General features: G+C 40.6%; 1 protein-coding gene across 1 annotated transcript; it reads left to right on the forward strand.

Annotated features, from left to right (window-relative positions):
• Positions 1 to 16,696: 16,696 nt before the first annotated feature.
• On the forward strand, positions 16,697 to 19,067 carry LOC149708755 (uncharacterized). Its single transcript, XM_089863858.1, has 2 exons — positions 16,697 to 18,265; positions 18,426 to 19,067. Exons 1-2 carry the CDS (start codon positions 16,697 to 16,699, stop codon positions 19,065 to 19,067), a joined length of 2,211 nt encoding a protein of 736 aa, XP_089719984.1.
• The last annotated feature ends 371 nt before the right edge of the window (positions 19,068 to 19,438 follow it).

Here is a 19,438-nt window from a genome sequence, read left to right on the forward strand (position 1 = left end):
TAGGGAAAAGTATTTATTGAAACTCATTTTATAAGCTAAAACAATACTGCGGAACCACATTTAAGTGTTAATTTCATATTCATTTGGCGTAATTAAAGAAGAATGAACCGAAAACAACCTTTTTCGGGTAAAATTCATGGATAACTTTTAGTTAGGGTAAAAGACTAAAATTATAACTACACGAGTAGTTCGTCTAATCTTAAATTGCCTATTTCACACTTAGCACTTCAATAAATTTACACTATCATCTAAATTCATGAAAAGGCGCGAAATTCCAAAATTCAGGTAGTTCGGCGAAAACTAAACTATACACTATAAATTAAACTAACACAATTGCGCTACACTACAACCTTAATTTTAGCTTTACTGAGCAAATTTAAGGTAAAATTCACCCTCAACGTCCATTTCCTGGCAAAAGAAAATATATACTGATGTTATTTTTATTAATTGAACGTTAAGTACGTAATCATTTTAGCACTGTTAAAGGTAACTCGATCATCGAGGGATAATCACTAACACTTTCTGTTATTCTATTAAGGGTTATAATACTTGTGTGTAATCAGTTTAGCATTGTTAAAGCTAAAACCTCTTTTTTAGAATGGCCTTACGGGTAATAATTTTTTGAAGCACCGTAGGAGCGAAGGCACTCGGCGCTGCCCGTCAGCCCGTGGGAACATTTTTTCTTACTTTTCACGCGGACATTATTCTATGAAGAAGGGTTTTTAAGTTTTTAGCCGCCATTTAAAACGATGGCAACAAATCGAACCCAAAAGACCATTCAGCCCATCTATAGGTTAAAGGAAACCAATGTACTTTTTTTTTGAAATCGGTTGAAACGCGCAGACTTTGTTGCATGGAGAAAAGTTTTTACATTTCTGGGCGCCATTTTTTAAGATGGCTTCGGATTGGAAAAATATTTCTTAGTACGCGCCTACTACTTACGAGTAACGTTCCTGCAAATTTTCAGCCTTCTGGGGCAAGCGGTTTTGGGCTGGGCGTTGATTATCAGTCAGTCAGGACTTTGATTTATATAGATATAGATATGGATTGCGGGTAATCATTTTAGCAGAGTTAAAAGTAGCCCATCGAGGGGCTATTCACATAAATTTTATGTACGCCTGTTAAGTACGGTACGATGTGGCTACTATTATGAGCCCAGCCCATGGGCCATCTTGTTGTATTTTTAAAAGAGAGACAACTCTCTCCACGCTGACATTTTTCTGGACCATGAAATAAAGTTCTTATGGATTATTTACCCCCACGGCTTTTCATTTTTAACTTAATGAGTTTGTATCCGGTCGACGAAGGCATAGCTAACTGTTCCGGGGCCTAACAACTGTAAGCCCCACAAAACTGGTAGGCTTACCTAGAGTGAATACAAGTACTTTTATAATCAAAATTTATTATTGACTCACCCAGCCATCTCTCAAAAATATTACAAAGTAAAAACTTTCTTTAAATAAACAAAAAGGTGCTCGGGCCTTCCTCCTTCGTCGCTGGAGCCAAAGAGAGTATAGGGGAGGAGTGGAAAGAGGGGAAAATCTTGTTGCTCTTTTCTACCGCGCATCTTCAATGCGCAGTACCGAGGCATTTCCGTTTGAGACATTAAATAGTATCGTAGGTGGCGCGACTGAGCCGGAAACTCCCTCGTACCACTAGTATAATGTAGAGGCAACATTGTAATTTAGCCTTGTGGAGCCGGGGAGCTTCCACTCCTCCCCCATACTCTCTTTGCTGGAGCCAAAAGATATCTCTCGTCCCCTCGGTCCCTCCTTTTATAGACACAGGGTCTTGAATCGGGTCTAAGGGTTCCTACCCCCTTTGACTTTTGGTCAAGGGGTTAAGTCTCTGTCGGGATTCCGACGAGGACAGTTGCGCGGGGAGAGAGTTGTCTCTCTTTTAAAAATACAACAAGATGGCTCATGGGCTGGGCTCATAATAGTAGCCACATCGTACCGTACTTAACAGGCGTACATAAAATTTATGTGAATAGCCCCTCGATGGGCTACTTTTAACTCTGCTAAAATGATTACCCGCAAAACCATATCTATATCTATATAAATCAAAGTCCTGACTGACTGATAATCAACGCCCAGCCCAAAACCGCTTGCCCCAGAAGGCTGAAAATTTGCAGGAACGTTACTCGTAAGTAGTAGGCGCGTACTAAGAAATATTTTTCCAATCCGAAGCCATCTTAAAAAATGGCGCCCAGAAATGTAAAAACTTTTCTCCATGCAACAAAGTCTGCGCGTTTCAACCGATTTCAAAAATATTTAGTACATTGGTTTCCTTTAACCTATAGATGGGCTGAATGGTCTTTTGGGTTCGATTTGTTGCCATCGTTTTAAATGGCGGCTAAAAACTTAAAAACCCTTCTTCATAGAATAATGTCCGCGTGAAAAGTAAGAAAAAATGTTCCCACGGGCTGACGGGCAACGCCGAGTGCCTTCGCTCCTACGGTGCTTCAAAAATATTAGTCATCAGTAAAATCTACCCATTCTTTATATCCTTTTGATGGAAGTTTTTATTACACGCGAGCGGGTAACGACTAGTATTTCAATAAATTTATTTATGTTATAATTGTAATAGTGCGACGCAAAGAGAAAGATTGAGTGAGTATCCCCTCGATGCGCTACCCTTAACATTGCTAAAATGATTACCCGTAAGGCCATTCTAAAAACGAGGTTTTAGCTTTAACAATGCTAAACTGATTACTCACAAGTATTATAACCCTTATTAATAGAATAACAGAAAGTGTTAGTGATTATCCCTCGATGATCGAGTTACCTTTAACAGTGCTAAAATGATTACGTACTTAACGTTCAATTAATACACCTACAGAAGTTTAAGTTTACAACTTATTCCTTCGCATACTTATCGCATCTTATAAATTTCTAACATGAACTTTTGGCCAGAAGCGTTTGAAAGAGAAAGAATTCTGTAAAACACCCAATGATTGTAATATACTAAGACCAGGAGCAGATGACAAAGGAGTCTCGGACGCTAACTTCCATAATGTAGAGGGCAATGGGATCCGCGAACGTCACGGTTATTAACCAAAATCATTACGCCAGTGCCCCCTCTGTTAGGAAATTTGAGCTTTATTTTCCAACCAATAGCGTGGCTGCAAAGTCTCGAAAGGAGATCTGGGAAATCGCGTCTGGAGCCTCTCTTTAAAAATACGTATCGTCTGCTTATAATTAGCCTAGGCTTAACGAGTATTAGAGTTAAAAATGGATTTCAACGGCTTTTTAATCTTTTTTTAGACTAAAATTGATAATGAAAAGCCCAGCGAGTAACGTATGTACACTATTGAAAAACTAAAATGTGTTTCAGTGCCAATTTTTTCTTAATTTCGTCTTGAATTAAATGATAGCTACAAGAGGTTGGGAAAAGAAATCACTCACGATCTTTTAAAACCCAAAAAGTAAGAGACAGTGATTTCGTTTCCAACCTCTTGTAGCAGTCAATTAATTCAAAAACATACGGAATATTTTGGCCCTAAAAACACATATATAACATTGTGTTTCGGCATCTTTTAAAACCTTGCTTTATAATTTGAAAACCCGAGCCCAATCATTCCAGTGGGCACAAATTGTTAATTAAGCCTTGGCTTACCTGGGTTTCTCTGCTAGTTTCGACTTAATTTACTATTTAGTAGGTTTAAAGTCACAAAATGTAGGCCTAGTCTTATCTTTTATCTTAATACCAACGGTTACAGCTGTTTGAATAAAGTATAATTATATTGTGTATATTTATGTCGCGATCGGATAAGACGAACCACAGTAGCCACCGTTAGTCCGTTATTACAAAACAAATTCCCAGCAGACTTTGATGCCAGATATAATCCACCAAAAGCATCGTCTGCTATAATGTCTGATAGCGCGTCTATGGCAAACGATACCGCTACAGCTGTGACGTACGCGGGTGCCATTGCCCTCTATATTGTGGAAGCTAGCGTCCGAGACTCCTTTGTCATCTGCTCCTGCTAAGACCATTCTAAAAATAACATCAGTATATATTTTCTTTTGCCAGGAAATGGACGTTGAGGGTGAATTTTACCTTAAATTTGCTCAGTAAAGCTAAAATTAAGGTTGTAGTGTAGCGCAATTGTGTTAGTTTAATTTATAGTGTATAGTTTAGTTTTCGCCGAACTACCTGAATTTTGGAATTTCGCGCCTTTTCATGAATTTATATGATAGTGTAAATTTATTGAAGTGCTAAGTGTGAAATAGGCAATTTGAGATTAGACGAACTACTCGTGTAGTTATAATTTTAGTCTTTTACCCTAACTAAAAGTTATCCATGAATTTTACCCGAAAAAGGTTGTTTTCGGTTCATTCTTCTTTAATTACGCCAAATGAATATGAAATTAACACTTTAATGTGGTTCCGCAGTATTGTTTTAGCTTATAAAATGAGTTTCAATAAATACTTTTCCCTAATTATCTTTTGCCGAACATTCGCGCCTTCCATGTTATTCAATGATAATGTAAATTTATTTAAGTTTTAAATGAAAAAATTGGTTGGACGAACAACTCGTGTAATTATATTATGAATTATTTAGTTTCAATAAAAGTTATTCGTGTTTTTTCAGAAAATATGGTTGTTTTGCTTTAATATCTTATTAATTATACTTAATTAAGTTGAAATTAACGTTAGATTGTGGTTCGGCAGAGTAGATTTAGCTTATAAATTGAGATTGAATAAATTATTCACATTAATATCAATGTTTAATTGAAAATTCAATCCTTGCCGAAAAAACCCTATTTTACCCCAAACTTTTGAATTTTCTGAATATTAATGTATTATAAAGATAATATCAATTAATTTCAGTGTTAAATGGGAAAAAAGGGGATTTACCACCTTATAGCTTAGTTTTAATCTTAATTATGTAGTTTAATTAAAAGTTATTTTAATTTTTGTCCCAAAAATGTACGTTTTCGTCGAATTTTACGTTAATTAAACTTAATTAAGTTGAAATTAACGTTGGATTGTGGTTCGGCCGAGTAGATTTAGCTTATAAATTGAGATGCAATAAATAATTCACATTAATATCAATGTTTAATTGAAAACTCAATCCTTGCCGAAAAAAACGTATTTTACCCCAAACTTTGAATTTCCTGAATATCAATGTATTATAAAGATAATGTAAATTAATTTCAGTGTTAAATAGGGAAAAAGGGGATTTACCAGCTTATAGCTTAGTTTTAATCTTAATTATGTAGTTTAATTAAAGGTTATTTTAATTTTTGTCCCAAAATTGTACGTTTTTGGTCGAATTTTAAGTTAATTAAACTTAATTAAGTTGAAATTAACGTTGTATTGTGGTCGGCCATAGTAGATTTATTTTATAAATTGAGATTCAATAAATAATTCACATTGATATCAATGTTTAATGGAAAATTCAATCCTTGCCGAAAAAACCCTATTTTACGCCAAACTTTTGAATTTCGCGTTTCTTCAAAGACTCGGCATATTTTTTCATTTCACGCGCATAATATTTTGCCGAACAAACCCTATTTTACCCCAAACTTTGGAATTTCCTGAATATTAATTTATTATAAAGATAATATAAATTAATTTCAGTGTTAAATGGGAAAAAAGGGGATTTACCAGCTTACAGCTTAGTTTTAATCTTAATTATGTAGTTTAATTAAAGGTTATTTTAATTTTTGTCCCAAAAATGTACGTTTTTGGTCGAATTTTACGTTAATTAAACTTAATTAAGTTGAAATTAATAGTCGTTGGGGCGAGAGAGGGTAGTTTAGTTAAGCTTATTTAGTTTCTGAAATGGATTTGAATGAATGCTTGATTTGATTGCGACTTTTAGTGTGGGGGCCGTATTTTTATATTTTACCCCACTCTTTTGTGCCGAAAAGAGCCGAAACGGTCACTAATTTACCCCGAAAAGCCGAAGGCGAAGCCAGAAGTCATTTAGGATGTTTTAGCAGACGACGCATGGGAGTTTTCTACTATTTTAGAATTCGGGGTAATTCGGCAAAAGTTCGGCAAAAATAATTTCGGGGTAAAATAGTGTTCCCCAAATCAGGATTCTTCTATTTCTTTACGACAGACGGCTAAGCAGACTACACTAGTTTGAAGCGCTTTTTCTTCTTTCCCAATTCCAACGACCATATCAAAGGACTAAGATCTACCGTACCTTGCCCGTGTGCAATAGTGTCTGAATATGGTATTTGGCAGTTCGAGGATGTATCGCGTGTTTTAACGTTATGGCTATGGCGCCTTGTATACTTCTCTCTAGTAGGGAGGTTTCTTATATTATTTCTGATACTACATATCGTTGGAAAGGGAAGAAGTAGAGCAATCGCACTCCCTTCGATGCTAAATTTCGCTTTAATTAAATCGAAATGATTTTTTAATTCGAGATTAATTCATAAACAAGGGTGCATAGTGTCAATTCATTATCATGGGTGTCTCTAGGACACAGTGATGCATGGAATCATTTAACCTGTTGATCATACAGATCCTAGCTTTGGTATAATCATAAGTACCATAATTACCCCTGATAAGTAAAACACGCCCGTTGGACTAATGTAACCGGCATTTTCACCCAAAAAACGAAGGAGGCGGCATCTTGTAGTCATTTGAACCTGCAAATCGTCCACGGAGGCTAATATTCAGACCTCCTCTACAGATATCTTGTGGGCCACGGACCAGTGTTGGACTCAGGCTTGGAAATAAGGTTTATTTCTGAACTAGTCCTCCGGACCAGTGACCCCTGATGTCTTAAATATGAAACTGGTCCCGGGACCAGTGACCCTTCCCCTATTTATTTTTCTACTGGTCCCAGGACTTATGGTCGATCCCTCTTCTAAAAAAATCTCTCTCGGCTTAGGGTTGTATACACAACTGGACTCCTGGAGTCGAAATTTATGTTAAAATGAAAATAATTAAAGAGGTCACCATATCAATTTTTAATAAAAGTTGGAATTAATAAACTAGTCATTGGGACCAGTGACCCTCACGTTTTGAATAAAAAAAGTGGTCCAAGCTATTAATAAACTGGTTTTTGACCTGTAAACCTGTCTTATTTCCTAGCTGGTGTTGGTGTAATGGCGGCCTTCAAGCGCGCGAGTATAGGTTTAGGGTTGTAACTTAAAACAATATTTTTGTTGCGACATATATTAAGCAATGATGGATAACGGTAATACTTCATCAATTTATGTAGATTAAATAACAATAATTATTAACTCTTACGATATTTGTAGCTTAGGCTTCTGTGGCCTGGGCCCATTAGTGTAGCAGACGAAACCTTAATGTTTACTTACTCAGAATTCTGACTGAGTATCTAAGAATTCTATCCATTTACCGAGATTCTAAGTCAGACTTCGGGAAAGCTAGTGACTGGAACCCTTAGAAACGTCTCCCATTGGCTAAAAAAGTTGGGACAAAAATGGCCGCACGGCGTCGCATATACCTAACTTGTATAGGACGCAGATGAAAATGTTCCTTTTACTTATCAGGGGTAATTATGGTACTTATGGTATAATATATTCCTTAACTAACTTATTAAGACCAATTTTAATAATAATTTTCACTTACCCTAACCTTCACATTGAATTTCATTCCTGACACAACAATCGGAATTATGATAATTATCTTTGGTTCAGTAAGAAAATCTTCTATGGTGTCGATGTAAGAAGCCATGTTTAAAACTAGGTTGGCGTGTAAACATTATTTTCTCGTTTTGACTGTTATAACGTCAAACGTATTAGTATTTGTCAATACTAAAGCTGATTTATCTCTAGCCACATCAAATGAACGATCAGACCTTTCACTACCTCAATCTAATTGACGTAATCAGAAGAAAATGAGCTCATTTTCTTCTGACGTAATGAAACTTGGTTCTTATAAGTATCTAAAACTATTTATTTATTTAATATAATTTTAATAACCATATTATTTCCGCAGGAAATGAATATAACAAGTCATTAGTACTGAGAAGTATTTCTGTTTATGCAATCTTTACTCTTACCAGAGAGTAAGGGTAGCCTTATAAACCCAAAAATTTTACCCCCCTTCTTTCCCCCCTTTCAGGGGGGGGGGGTAAAATGTTTGGGTTTATAAAGCCACCCACGGGGTTGGGGGGGGAGATGGGGGGAATCTGACGTCACGTGATGGTGTTGGGGGAGGAGAGGGGGGAAATTGATGACGTCACGTGATGGTGTTGGCAGGGGAGGAGATGGGGGGAATTGATGACGTCACGTGATGGTGTTGGCGGGAAATTTGAATTTATTTTTAGTGTATTGGTATGACGTCACGGCTAATTTTTTTATGACGTCACGTGGCTGGTACCTGTAGGGATAGGCTTATGCTAGGCTTATGTTATATTAGATCCTGAAAAGGATAGGCTTATGGTAGGTTATTCTAGGCTTATTATTATTATGAATCAGATTTTCTAGTCAGAAAACATTTAATGAACACAATCAATTCCAATTAATTCGCGAATGTACGCGTCGTTATTTAAGCAATTGTAGAATAAATTATATAATTGTAGCTTACGCGTCAAGTTTTTGTCACGAACTAAGTTACAAAAATCTTCGAAAATGCTCGAAGGAACTATACACGCTGCTAGGAAATTTTTTACACGGTCGTAATCATTGTGCGACATAGTACCGCGACTTACATAATATTTTTGATATATATCATTCATGCGTTTTACAATAGCTTCATACATGCATTTAATAACTTCGGCTTGATCATTTAAAAGCTTGAAGTGAAATCTCATAAAACTAAATTTCTCGTTCAGTTTCCCTGCTTCGGCCTTTGTTAGAGTGAATACGCTACCATCGTCGAATACTATATTCCCCTCCATAACGGTTATTTTTATTTTCAAGTTTAGGTAACGATAATTACCCAGGTCGCCCGTTTCCATAGCTGAATAGATCTCCGTCCACTCCTCCATAAATTCCTTCAAAACGTCTTCCGAGATGGTGAGAATTGTTCCGTCCTTCTTTGTCAAAAGTAGGCTTGGCTCGTACCCGCTCACCCAGAAATCGGCAGAACATTCATTACTTAGTCTAACACGGGCGTTCACGCGGTAATCTCTGATCTTGGTGGGCATTCTTACGACAGGTCTTTACGGCTTAAAAGCTGAGGACTGAATGATCTTTATTGCGAGATTTTCTTGAGTGCGGGGTTGATAATTACCCTGAGGGTATATTGACTGATGCTTTTTTTTATTGTCCTTTATTGGCCAGGTGGTTGAGGACCTTAAAAGGGGGCGTGGCTAAACCAGTTGTATTGTTATCAATGGAATCTGTTTTTAGAGTGATTTATGACTCACACAAACGTGTTAAGACATTCCATCGGCTTTTTATTTATACGTAACCACGGTCAGACGGATCTATGGCCATAAAAAGGGGCAGAACTTGAACAAAAGAATTTATCCCCATCCGTTTTTATTTTTACTATAAAGACGTGTTTTAATGGGGTTTGGGGGGGATGGTTAAACCAGTTGTATTGTTATGAATGGAATCTATTTTCGGATTTATTGCTTTGTTAGTTGGTGACTCTTCCTACCACGAAACATTTAATTGTTTCCAGGTGTTTGCCCCTAAGGCATTATCCTGACAAGTCTCAACATGTTATGTCATTGTTGCGTTACCCGAAATTAAAGTAATATTTTTAAAATACCAAAATGCAAATTCAACTAGGAATATAGTTACGAGGATGAAAGTAACGGCCACTATTTTCCCTGGCTTTGAAAGAGCTTCGCGAATTAACGTCTGCTTAGTAACAGCATCCATTACAATCTAACCTTTCATCCCCTTATTTGGGATATAAATAGCGGCTGATTTGGTCCGGACCTCATTTGATTGTTAGACACCGCCAGGATAAGATGAATCGCGAAATTACACGTCTAGAAACGTTTGGTGCATTTGCGAGTACGTTTGTAAAACCGTCAGAACTAGCCCGTCATGGGTTTTACTATTTAAGTTCGGGGACGGACGCTGTTAAATGCCATTTTTGTGACTTAACGCTACGAGGATGGGAACCTAACGACAATGTTTTCGAAGAGCATCAGAAATTCAAGGCAGACTGTCCATTACTTCAAGGATTACCAACAAATAACATGCCTATATTCATCCAAAACCCATTGACTAAAGACATGCCACCAAACAGAAAGTACAGAGATGTCCCTCAAGAAGAGTGGGAGAAAGAAAGAGTCATTCCGCCAACCCAACCCATACCAACAACACTTACTCCGAATGACGATATTGTACTAAGAATTAAACGCGTTAATCTCGAGAAAGCTATAATTGAAATGTTTATTCAAGAACTTTTGCGACATGAAAGTTAGATCCTATTATTGTAATATATTCCATACCTTATTACGTTTCTAAATTATAAAAGAACCAATCAAAAAACTTGAAATGTAACTCGAAATAAATATAATTTTTTCCTTAATTGGTTCTTAATTTTGCTATTATACCTACTACAGTCTTGATAAAACCTCGTTGAAATAAATTCTAACTAAATTTATCAAAATTATTCCTATTTTCAATTTGGTTCCTCAAAATGATTTATGGCTTTAGGGAGGGGTGAATGACCTCGGGGCTCCTGAGATGCATTGGAATTTATTTTTCTTTAATTGAAACACCCCACAAGTTGGTTTATGACCTTGAAAGGGGGGGGCTGAACTTGAACAAAAGCATCTATTCCCTTTGTCTTTTTGGGTCATTCCAAGACTTCTATGGCCATAAAGAGGGCTGAACTTGAACAAAAGAATTTATTTTGTCAATTCTTTAATTGTACCCCACACTAGATGGTTTAGGACCTTAAAAGGGGGCGTGGTCGAACCAGTTGTATTGTTAACAATGGAATTTATATTTAGAGTGTTTTATGACTAGCCCAAACGTGTTAAGACATGTTTATGACATTGAGGGGGGATCTATTTTTTTCTAATTGTATCACGAAAGTATAAAAGGGCGGATCACTCTAGGCTACTCATCAGTTTAGTTCTGACCTCTGTTGATGCAAGCCAAGAAATCTACTGCTCCCAAACAAACTTGTGAGTTATTCCGTGCCCATATCTTAGTGCTTTAGTATTTTTAACTTAGTTTTTATACGTGTTTTAGTATTTTAAAATTTTTACAAGTATTTTCAATTTTTTATAAGTATTTTCAATTTTTTATAAGTATTTTCAGTTTTTTATAAGTATTTTCAGTTTTTTATAAGTACTTTCAATTTTTTATAAATACTTTCAATTTTTTATAAGTACTTTCAATTTTTTATAAGTACTTTCAATTTTTTATAAGTACTTTCAATTTTTTATAAATAACTTCATTTTTTTATAAGTACTTTCATTTTAACTTAGTATTTGACTTTTATAAGTACATTACTGTTTTAGTGTTTTAGTATAAGTGTTTTAGTATTATTATTTAGGCCTATTCAGATTTATTATTAGTATTTTGTGGTATTTGTATTTTTAAGTTATCGCAATGGCCAACTCTAATGTAGAAATTGAACTCCCTATTGAAGTTGATAGTTTTTTAGGCGACTTTCCAGACTCGTTAGAAATAGCCTTTTTAAATGCCGATGACACGTTTATGGCAAACTATTCTACACCCCCGTCTATGTTTAACATTACCCCGCAGTCTAAGACTAACAATAGCTCTTCTCCTCCTTTATCGCCTCTGGAAGATAAAGATTAACGGCGATGTTTCTTTATTAGACGGTTATTGTACTCCCCCCATATCTCCATCTCAGAATGAGTCAATGGATCAAGGGGAAGGACAGTTAGGGGGTGGGGCTCTTACTCCTCCACCTCCACCCCCATCTCCGCTAGTTGCACCACCAGGTGTAAACGTACTTTCTAGCGGGGTAGTGTCCTTCCCCAATTTTAATCTTGATGGATGGGAAATGGAGGTACAATTCGACAACAACATCGTCGAATCTGTAAGCGACTTCCTAGAATACGTTTTGGACGACTGTTTGCCCGATGACATGATTGCAATTTCAATGACAAGCATTAGTAATCCAGGCATTCAAACCGCGGACTTTAGTTTTAGAAGAAGAGACCAAATAGATATTGGATTTATATTAGAAGTAGTCGCGGATAAGGCTAATAATTCCGAAGGGGGTTCAAAGTTTTTTCTCGGTCCTATAGGAATAACCATACAGCATGTGAGATTGCCCCAAGGCGCTCGCCGAGGAAAGGCTATTGGAATCTGTAGCTTCGAGACTTTTGCCAGGGAGAAGAAATGCATTATACAACTTAAAAATAACGATCAGCTATGTCTCCCACGTGCTCTAATTTTAAGTAGGTTACACAGGGATCATACAATGCATCCCCTTGACAAAAGCCTCGAGGCGGATTTCAAAGCCCTATGTCGCCCTGATATTAGGAAAAAGGCAGGGGAGAGGCTTAGGAAGATGGCGGAGGAATTAGCCCTGGCGGCGGAAATACCATTGGACGAATGCGCGGGGGCAGGTGCTCTACCTCGATTTCAATCGTACATGGTTGAATACCAAATAATCGTTTTTACAGTTAGAGCAAACGCCCCCCACCGCATTTTCGGTGAGGCAGATTTCATACCTGGTAATCCAAAGCCGAGGCTATACCTTTTTAACTATCAAAATCATTTTGACGTCATCACCAAACCCAAGCCTCTCTTCCATTTCGAGTATTTCTGCGAGAGGTGCCTTGTGGGATATAATCATTTGGACTTTACCCACGCTTGCTACAAGTATTGCTACTCCTGTCAAAGGGCCGAGGAATGTGAGGGGGGAGAAATTAGATGCGGGACCTGCCATCGTGATTTTAGGGGGCAAGAATGCTGTGACGCCCATACGGCTAGTGGAAGCAAAACTTTATCCGTCTGCCAAAGGGTTTTTAAATGCCTCCGTTGCGCAAAAACAATAGATATGGGGAAACGCAAGTCACCTCACAACTGCGGGGAAGCCTATTGCGTCATCTGTAATAAATTCAACCCACACCCCCACTATTGTTTCATGCAGGTTACCGACTCTAAAGCCCACCCTGCGGCTAAAAAAGCTAAGACCCATCCTTCGGTTACTATCTTTTATGATCTCGAATTTGTTCAAAATACCCCAGACCCTTCAAACCCTAATGCTTTCCTACACACTCCTATCTTATGTATTTCTCAAAAAATCAGTGATCAATGCATTCTCGAGAAATCTGATCAAATTACTTGCGCCACCTGCGGCCCTCGAGAACGGGTGTTTCTCGGGAATGATCCTGTTCTGGATTTTTTAAATTACCTTCAAGAATTCCACAATTCTCCCAAAATAACTGTCATTGCCCATAATGAAGGGCTACGACTTACAATTTCTGTACAAAGCCATGTTAGCCATCAAAGCGTGGCGCCCTCAAGTGATAATGACGGGAACGAAGATTATGCAAATTCGATATGAGAATTTGACATTTATAGATAGTTTAAATTTCATCCCCTCCCCCTTATCTAGCTTTGTATCCACTTTCGGCTTAGACCCTAGTTTAAATAAGGGACATTTCCCCCACCTGCTCTTCAACTTTGTTCCCGAACACGTGTTTGATCCAAAAGATCCTACGAGTACAAATTATGTCTTGAGGGAAAGCATGCCTCTTTTAGAATCTTACGCGCTGTAACGGCCATATCGCAAACGCGAAATGGCGTTACCCCTGGTAGGCCGTTGCTCCTCATAACGTTAAAATTAGCGAGCTTGGGGTGGCAGCGGAACGAGCATACGCTTGTAAAACTATCAGGGGGGTCTAAGAAAGTCCTATTGCACCGCGCAACTGTCCTCGTCGGAATCCCGACAGAGACTTAACCCCTTGACCAAAAGTCAAGAGGGAAGGAACCCTTAGACCCGACTCGAGACCCTGTGTCTATAAAAGGAGGGGCCGGGGACGAAGAAGACATCTTTATCTTTTGGCTGCTCAACGAAGAGAGGAAGCTCCTCTATTTTTATTTTGTACTTTACTTTTTATTTTAAACGATGACTGGGTGAGTGAGAATAAATTATTGTATTGAAACAGTGCTGTATTACTCTAGGGTAAGCCTACCAGTTTTGTAGGGCTTACAAACTGGCGCCCAACGTGGGGCTTTGCGATAATAGAGTAATACATGTACTTAGTTTAATTTTTCTCTAAGTTTAATTTAAAAGAGTGTTGTGGTCGCGAGCCGATTTAGTTGATTGAAAGTTAGTTTAGTTTAGAGATTAGTGATTTTAGTATAGTGATACCACTGTATTGAATTATGCCGGAAACTAGATCCGGGGTTTCCACTAATAATGACGAAGGCGCAGTGTCCGGAGATCCGGCGCTACAAATGAGTCAACTTATTAGTGATGCCCTGCGTCAAGCCTTCCAAGGTTTTTGTTCAGGTAGTGGGGCAGCTAACGTTGGAAATCCAACGCAAACTCCCCAGGTAAGGTTGCGAGTAGACGCTCCAACCTATTTAGGACCCGCAGATGAGAAATCTCCGATGGATTTCCTCGAGGCTCTTCTGCGGTATCAATCAGCGACCGGCTATAGTGATAAGGATATCCTTTTTCACGTGATCCCTTTGTCTTTACAAGGGCCGGCCAATCGCTGGTTTAAATTTGTGGGAGGTTCAGCCGCTTTCAAAAACCTTTCGGAATTCCGAGATTGTTTTAGAAAAGAGTATCAGGCTACTGATTACTCTAGGCGCATTCAAATTGAGTTGGATAACCGAACTCAAGGAGAAAATGAACCGTTGACTCAGTACATCCATTGTTTATCGGAGTATTCTCACCGATTAGAAACACCGGAGTCTGAGTCGGTAGAAATTCAGCGCGTCCTACGGCAGTGTCATCCGACATACCGTAGAATGCTAAGGGGGAAAGCTTTCGCTACCCTTGCTGAATTGGCTGAGGAGGCTAAGATTATTCAATCTGATCTCCTAGCCGAGGTAATGTACAGACCCCCACCGTCAATGGCGGAGTCTTTAGAGCCTGGTCTGGCATATGGGGCAGGTATTTCGATTGAGCAATCGCTTCAATCGGTTAATAATGCCGTCAGTATGTCAGTTTCCTCAAATGTAAACGCATTTGCGGAAAATCAGGTGGGCGTAGGCTTAGCAGCCTTAGATCCGTACTCTTACTTTAGAGTACAGAGACAGGCGTTGAGCGGAGTAAACACTCGCTCGGGTAAAAGGGCAGATGCGGATTCCAGTGGCGGAAATCCAGCCCAAAGGAAAGTTAACCGGGGTATTGGGCGCTGTTACAAGTGCAACCAACCCGGCCATTTCAAAAGGGATTGTTCTAATCCGGGAAATGGGCAAACGAGGCAACCAAGATAATCGGAAATCCGAATTATTCTTGGGAGGGGCCTCGTGATAAAATTGAAACCAAAATAACGAGGGCCAAAAACCAGGCAAAAAATTCGAAAACTCGAATTTTCGCGCCATCGGTTAATCGCTGTTCTGATTTTGGCGGGAAAACTCCCCCATTATTGAGATTTCAAGCTATGGGGCAAGCGTTCCTCGGCTTGTTAGATAGCGGATCGTCAGTTTCTTTGTTGGGCGATGAATTCATACCCATATTCGAAAAACGAGAAATGGCGATAAAAGCTAATAGGACAATGGTTAGATTCGGTCGCGGCACATGCCGCGTAGCCGGAGATATCCGTCTCCAGGTATATTGGCCCGGAGGGAAAAGATGGCAGCGCTTTCTTATTGTGCGAGGTCTTACACCCTCAGTTATTTTTGGGAGAGATTTTCTTCGAGGAACGGGGATAGACATTAGGTTAAGTGAAGGTGGGTGGTCAATCGGCCCCTTCCCTCAAAAAGTCATCCCGTTCGATACCGAATAAATGGAAATAGGGGCGTATAATTGCTTTGGCGAAATCGTCAAAAGTGAAAAAGAAACCTTAAATGTGTTAAAAGCTTTAGCGTCGAAATCGACCTGTAGCAAAGATGAAAGAGCTAGGTTGGTGGATATGCTTTCGGAATTCCAAAGTATATTCACAAAGAAACCTGGCGAAACCTCGCTAATTGAGCACTCTATAGAGACGGGCGACGCTAGGCCTATAGCCTGTTATCCCCGTCCGGTTAGCAATAAGAAGAGGGAGGAAATAGACAGGGCTTTTGATGAGTTGTTGGAACTGGGAGTTATACGACCATCCAATAGTCCCTGGGCGTCCCCGATAGTTCTTGTTGAGAAAGCTAACCCAAAGCCGGGTGAGATCAAACGGCTTTGTGTAGATGTGCGGAAGTTAAATGACGTGACTACCGCCGATAGGTATCCAATGCCTTCGATACCTGATATTTTAGCGTACTTAGGGAAGGCGCGGTATTTTACGACCATAGATCTTGTTTCGGTGCTATAGCTTCCGTCCAGCCCTGTAATATAGCTTCCGTCCAGCCCTTTAACTTGGCTGCCCGTTTTTCATGCAAGCTGATATACAGCCCTGGCAGAACACTCGCGTCTCTCGCGCTCACCAGACGGCTGCTTCAGTATCGAAGTTGTAACAATGTTCATGAACTATTAATAAATACTAAAGTTGACTCAGTTCTGATCTCACTAACATTAATATCATCCAGAACACTAAGGAAAGAAACATGGTGCCAGAAGTGGGGTCAGTTAGGTGTTACACAACTTAACGTATTCGACAAACGTCCTCACACGCGTGCGGCCCTAAGCCTCGGTTTTCATCTCTCGCGATCACGCCCTCAGAGCTCTACTAGGGCGTTGCCTCTAAAGGAATGGCGCAAGGAGCCGCACCCTTACCGTCGGCGATTGCCGCATCTATACCGCCTCCTACTCCCGTGGATACTACGCCTGGAAAAGTGGCTGAAAACTGGAAGTTTTTTCATTCCCAATGGCTAAACTTCGAAATCGCTACAGGACTAGATCACCAGACGGCTCCTGTGAGAGTGGCAACTCTCCTCTCGGTCATGGGTAAAGATTGCTTCCAAATCTACCAGACTTTGCCTCTTACCCCAGCTCAAACGGCCACAACCACAGAGCTTCTCGCAGCCCTAAGCGCTCATTTTGAACCACAAACTAACGTCATCTACGAAAGGTTTTTGTTCTACTCTGCAAATCAAAATACAGACGAAACCATAGATCAGTATGTCCATAGACTGCGCACCCTCTCTCGGGCATGCTCATTTGGCGCTCTCCTTGATACTTTTATCAGGGACCGCATCGTTTTGGGCACCAACAACTCCCAGACGCAGTCCAAGTTCATACGAGAGTCAAATCTCACGCTCACCTCGGCGATCGACATCTGCCGCACAAACGAACTTGCCGACCAGCAGTTAAGTCGTATAAATAAACCTGACGTTTCCCCGGATATTCACGCGGTTCAAAACGCGCCGACACGATGGGGCAAGACCGATAGTATGCCTTTCGTTGCCCCTGCCGCTAAATCTCACCGCTCCCAGCAACGCAATACTCTTTCCTCTGCACAGATGCTCAAGAAACCTTGTTATTTTTGCGGCACTATTCACGCTCAGGAACGAACCGCGTGTCCCGCCTATGGCGCCACGTGCTCCAAATGTCGCACCCAGAATCACTTTGCCAAATACTGTCGGCAGAGAGCCGCGACCAAGTCTAAAAAGAATGCCAAACTCCACCATCTAGCGGATGCCAATGACGCGGAGTCTTCCGACGAATCCGTCTATACTATCGACGACATCTCACTGGTAAATGGCAAAGGCAAACAATGGTTTGTTAATCTGACTGTGGAGGACCTGCCGCAACGATACACATTGCGCTGCCAATTAGATAGCGGTTCTAGCAGTAATATCCTTAACACTGCAGACTATGATGCACTGCCACCCATGCAAAAAACTCCCGTATCACCTAGTGACACGTCATTTACTTGCTATAACGGCTCTACACTGCCCTCTCTTGGCGTCACTACCGTGACCTGTCACTACCAAGACCGTATATACCCCTTACGCTTCCACGTTGTCAAGACTCCCAAAATGTCGATCCTGTCTGGAGCCAGCTGTATCGCCCTGGGTTTGATGACCATCCAGGTAGACTCGTGTCCTACGGTCCATGCTCTCACTCGCAACGGGCCTGCTAGCCTTACTAAGGATCGCATTCTCAAGGAGTACGCGGATGTAATCGAAGGTCTGGGATGTTTGAAAGGCGATTGTCATCTTGAGGTCGACACCACTTTTCCACCAGTCCAGCACCGTCCGCGAAAAGTCCCCGTGGCCTTGCGCGAGGAACTACAAACCCACATCGCTGACCTGGTCTCTCGTGGGGTCCTTGAAAAGGTGACCGTACCAACTCCGTGGATCTCCAGCATGGTTGCTGTTCGTCGGAAAGGGATCCGGATTTGTCTTGATCCGAAGGATCTCAACCGCGCTCTAAAACGGCCGAACTATCCACTTCCTAAAATCGAGGAAATACTCCCACGGCTAAAACAATGCCAAAGTGTTTTTCGTCCTTGATGCCAAGGATGGGTTTTGGCAGGTCAAGTTGGATTCGGAAAGCAGCCAGCTGACCACGTTCTGGACACCTTTCGGCCGGTATAAGTGGCTCCGCATGCCGTTTGGCCTCTCCACGGCTCCCGAGGAGTTTCAGAGGCGCCAGCACGAACTCTTGGAAGGTCTCCCTGGAGTTGAAGACATATACGATGACATTCTCGTTTTAGGATATGGCGATACCATGGAGGAGGCACTTCGTAATCACGATGCAAATCTGATCCGGCTACTAGACAGAGCTCGTGCCAAGAATTTAAGGTTGAATAAAGCCAAGCTGCGCCTGTGCCTACCGGAAGTCACCTACATTGGCCATATACTTTCCGCGGAAGGCGTCAAGCCTGATCCAGAGAAAATCAACGCGGTCGTGGAGATGAAGCCTCCCGAAAATCTCACAGCTCTCCGTAGCTTCATCGGGTTCACTAACTACTTGGCCAAGTTTTTACCAAAACTATCAGACTACCTCGAACCTCTACGACAACTAACACATCAAGGAGCGGATTGGACCTGGGGTAAACCGCAGACCCAAGCTTTTGCTGCCATAAAAAACTTGTGGTCAGTTTTCCCGTACTACGATACTACAATGCCAAGGAGCCCGTCACCGTCCAATGTGACGCCAGCGAAATCGGGCTAGGTGCCACCATTCTTCAAAATGACCAACCGGTCGTCTTTCCGTCCCGTACCCTTACACCTACTGAACGTCGGTACGCGCAAATTGAAAAGGAATGTCTGAGTATCGTCTTCGCGTGCCAACGTTTTCACCAATATCTTTGCGGGCACCCCCACATCATAGTAGAGACAGACCATAAGCCTCTAGAATATATCTGGAAGAAACCACTACTTTCCGCACCCAAACGCCTGCAAAGTATGTTGCTCAAGCTCCAGCACTATAATCTCACCGTAACATACAAAAAAGGCCCCGACATGCTGATCGCCGACTGCCTCTCTAGAGTCACAATACCGTCTCCCCTTCAAGCGGACGAACTTGATACTCACTCGGATTGC

This window comes from Phalangium opilio, unplaced genomic scaffold (assembly GCF_054372755.1).
Source record: "Phalangium opilio isolate 3A_F unplaced genomic scaffold, DU_Popi_V2 ptg000013l_1, whole genome shotgun sequence".
Lineage (NCBI taxonomy): Eukaryota > Metazoa > Arthropoda > Arachnida > Opiliones > Phalangiidae > Phalangium > Phalangium opilio.

What these genes read in the sequence shown, in the direction of transcription:
- LOC149708755 (XM_089863858.1), top strand. Translation starts at nt 16,697, where the DNA reads ATGGCGCAAGGAGCCGCACCCTTACCGTCGGCGATTGCCGCATCTATA. An exon ending in GGATCTCCAGCATGGTTGCT is followed by an intron (nt 18,266 to 18,425) that starts GTTCGTCGGAAA and finishes GGGTTTTGGCAG; the next exon opens with GTCAAGTTGGATTCGGAAAG.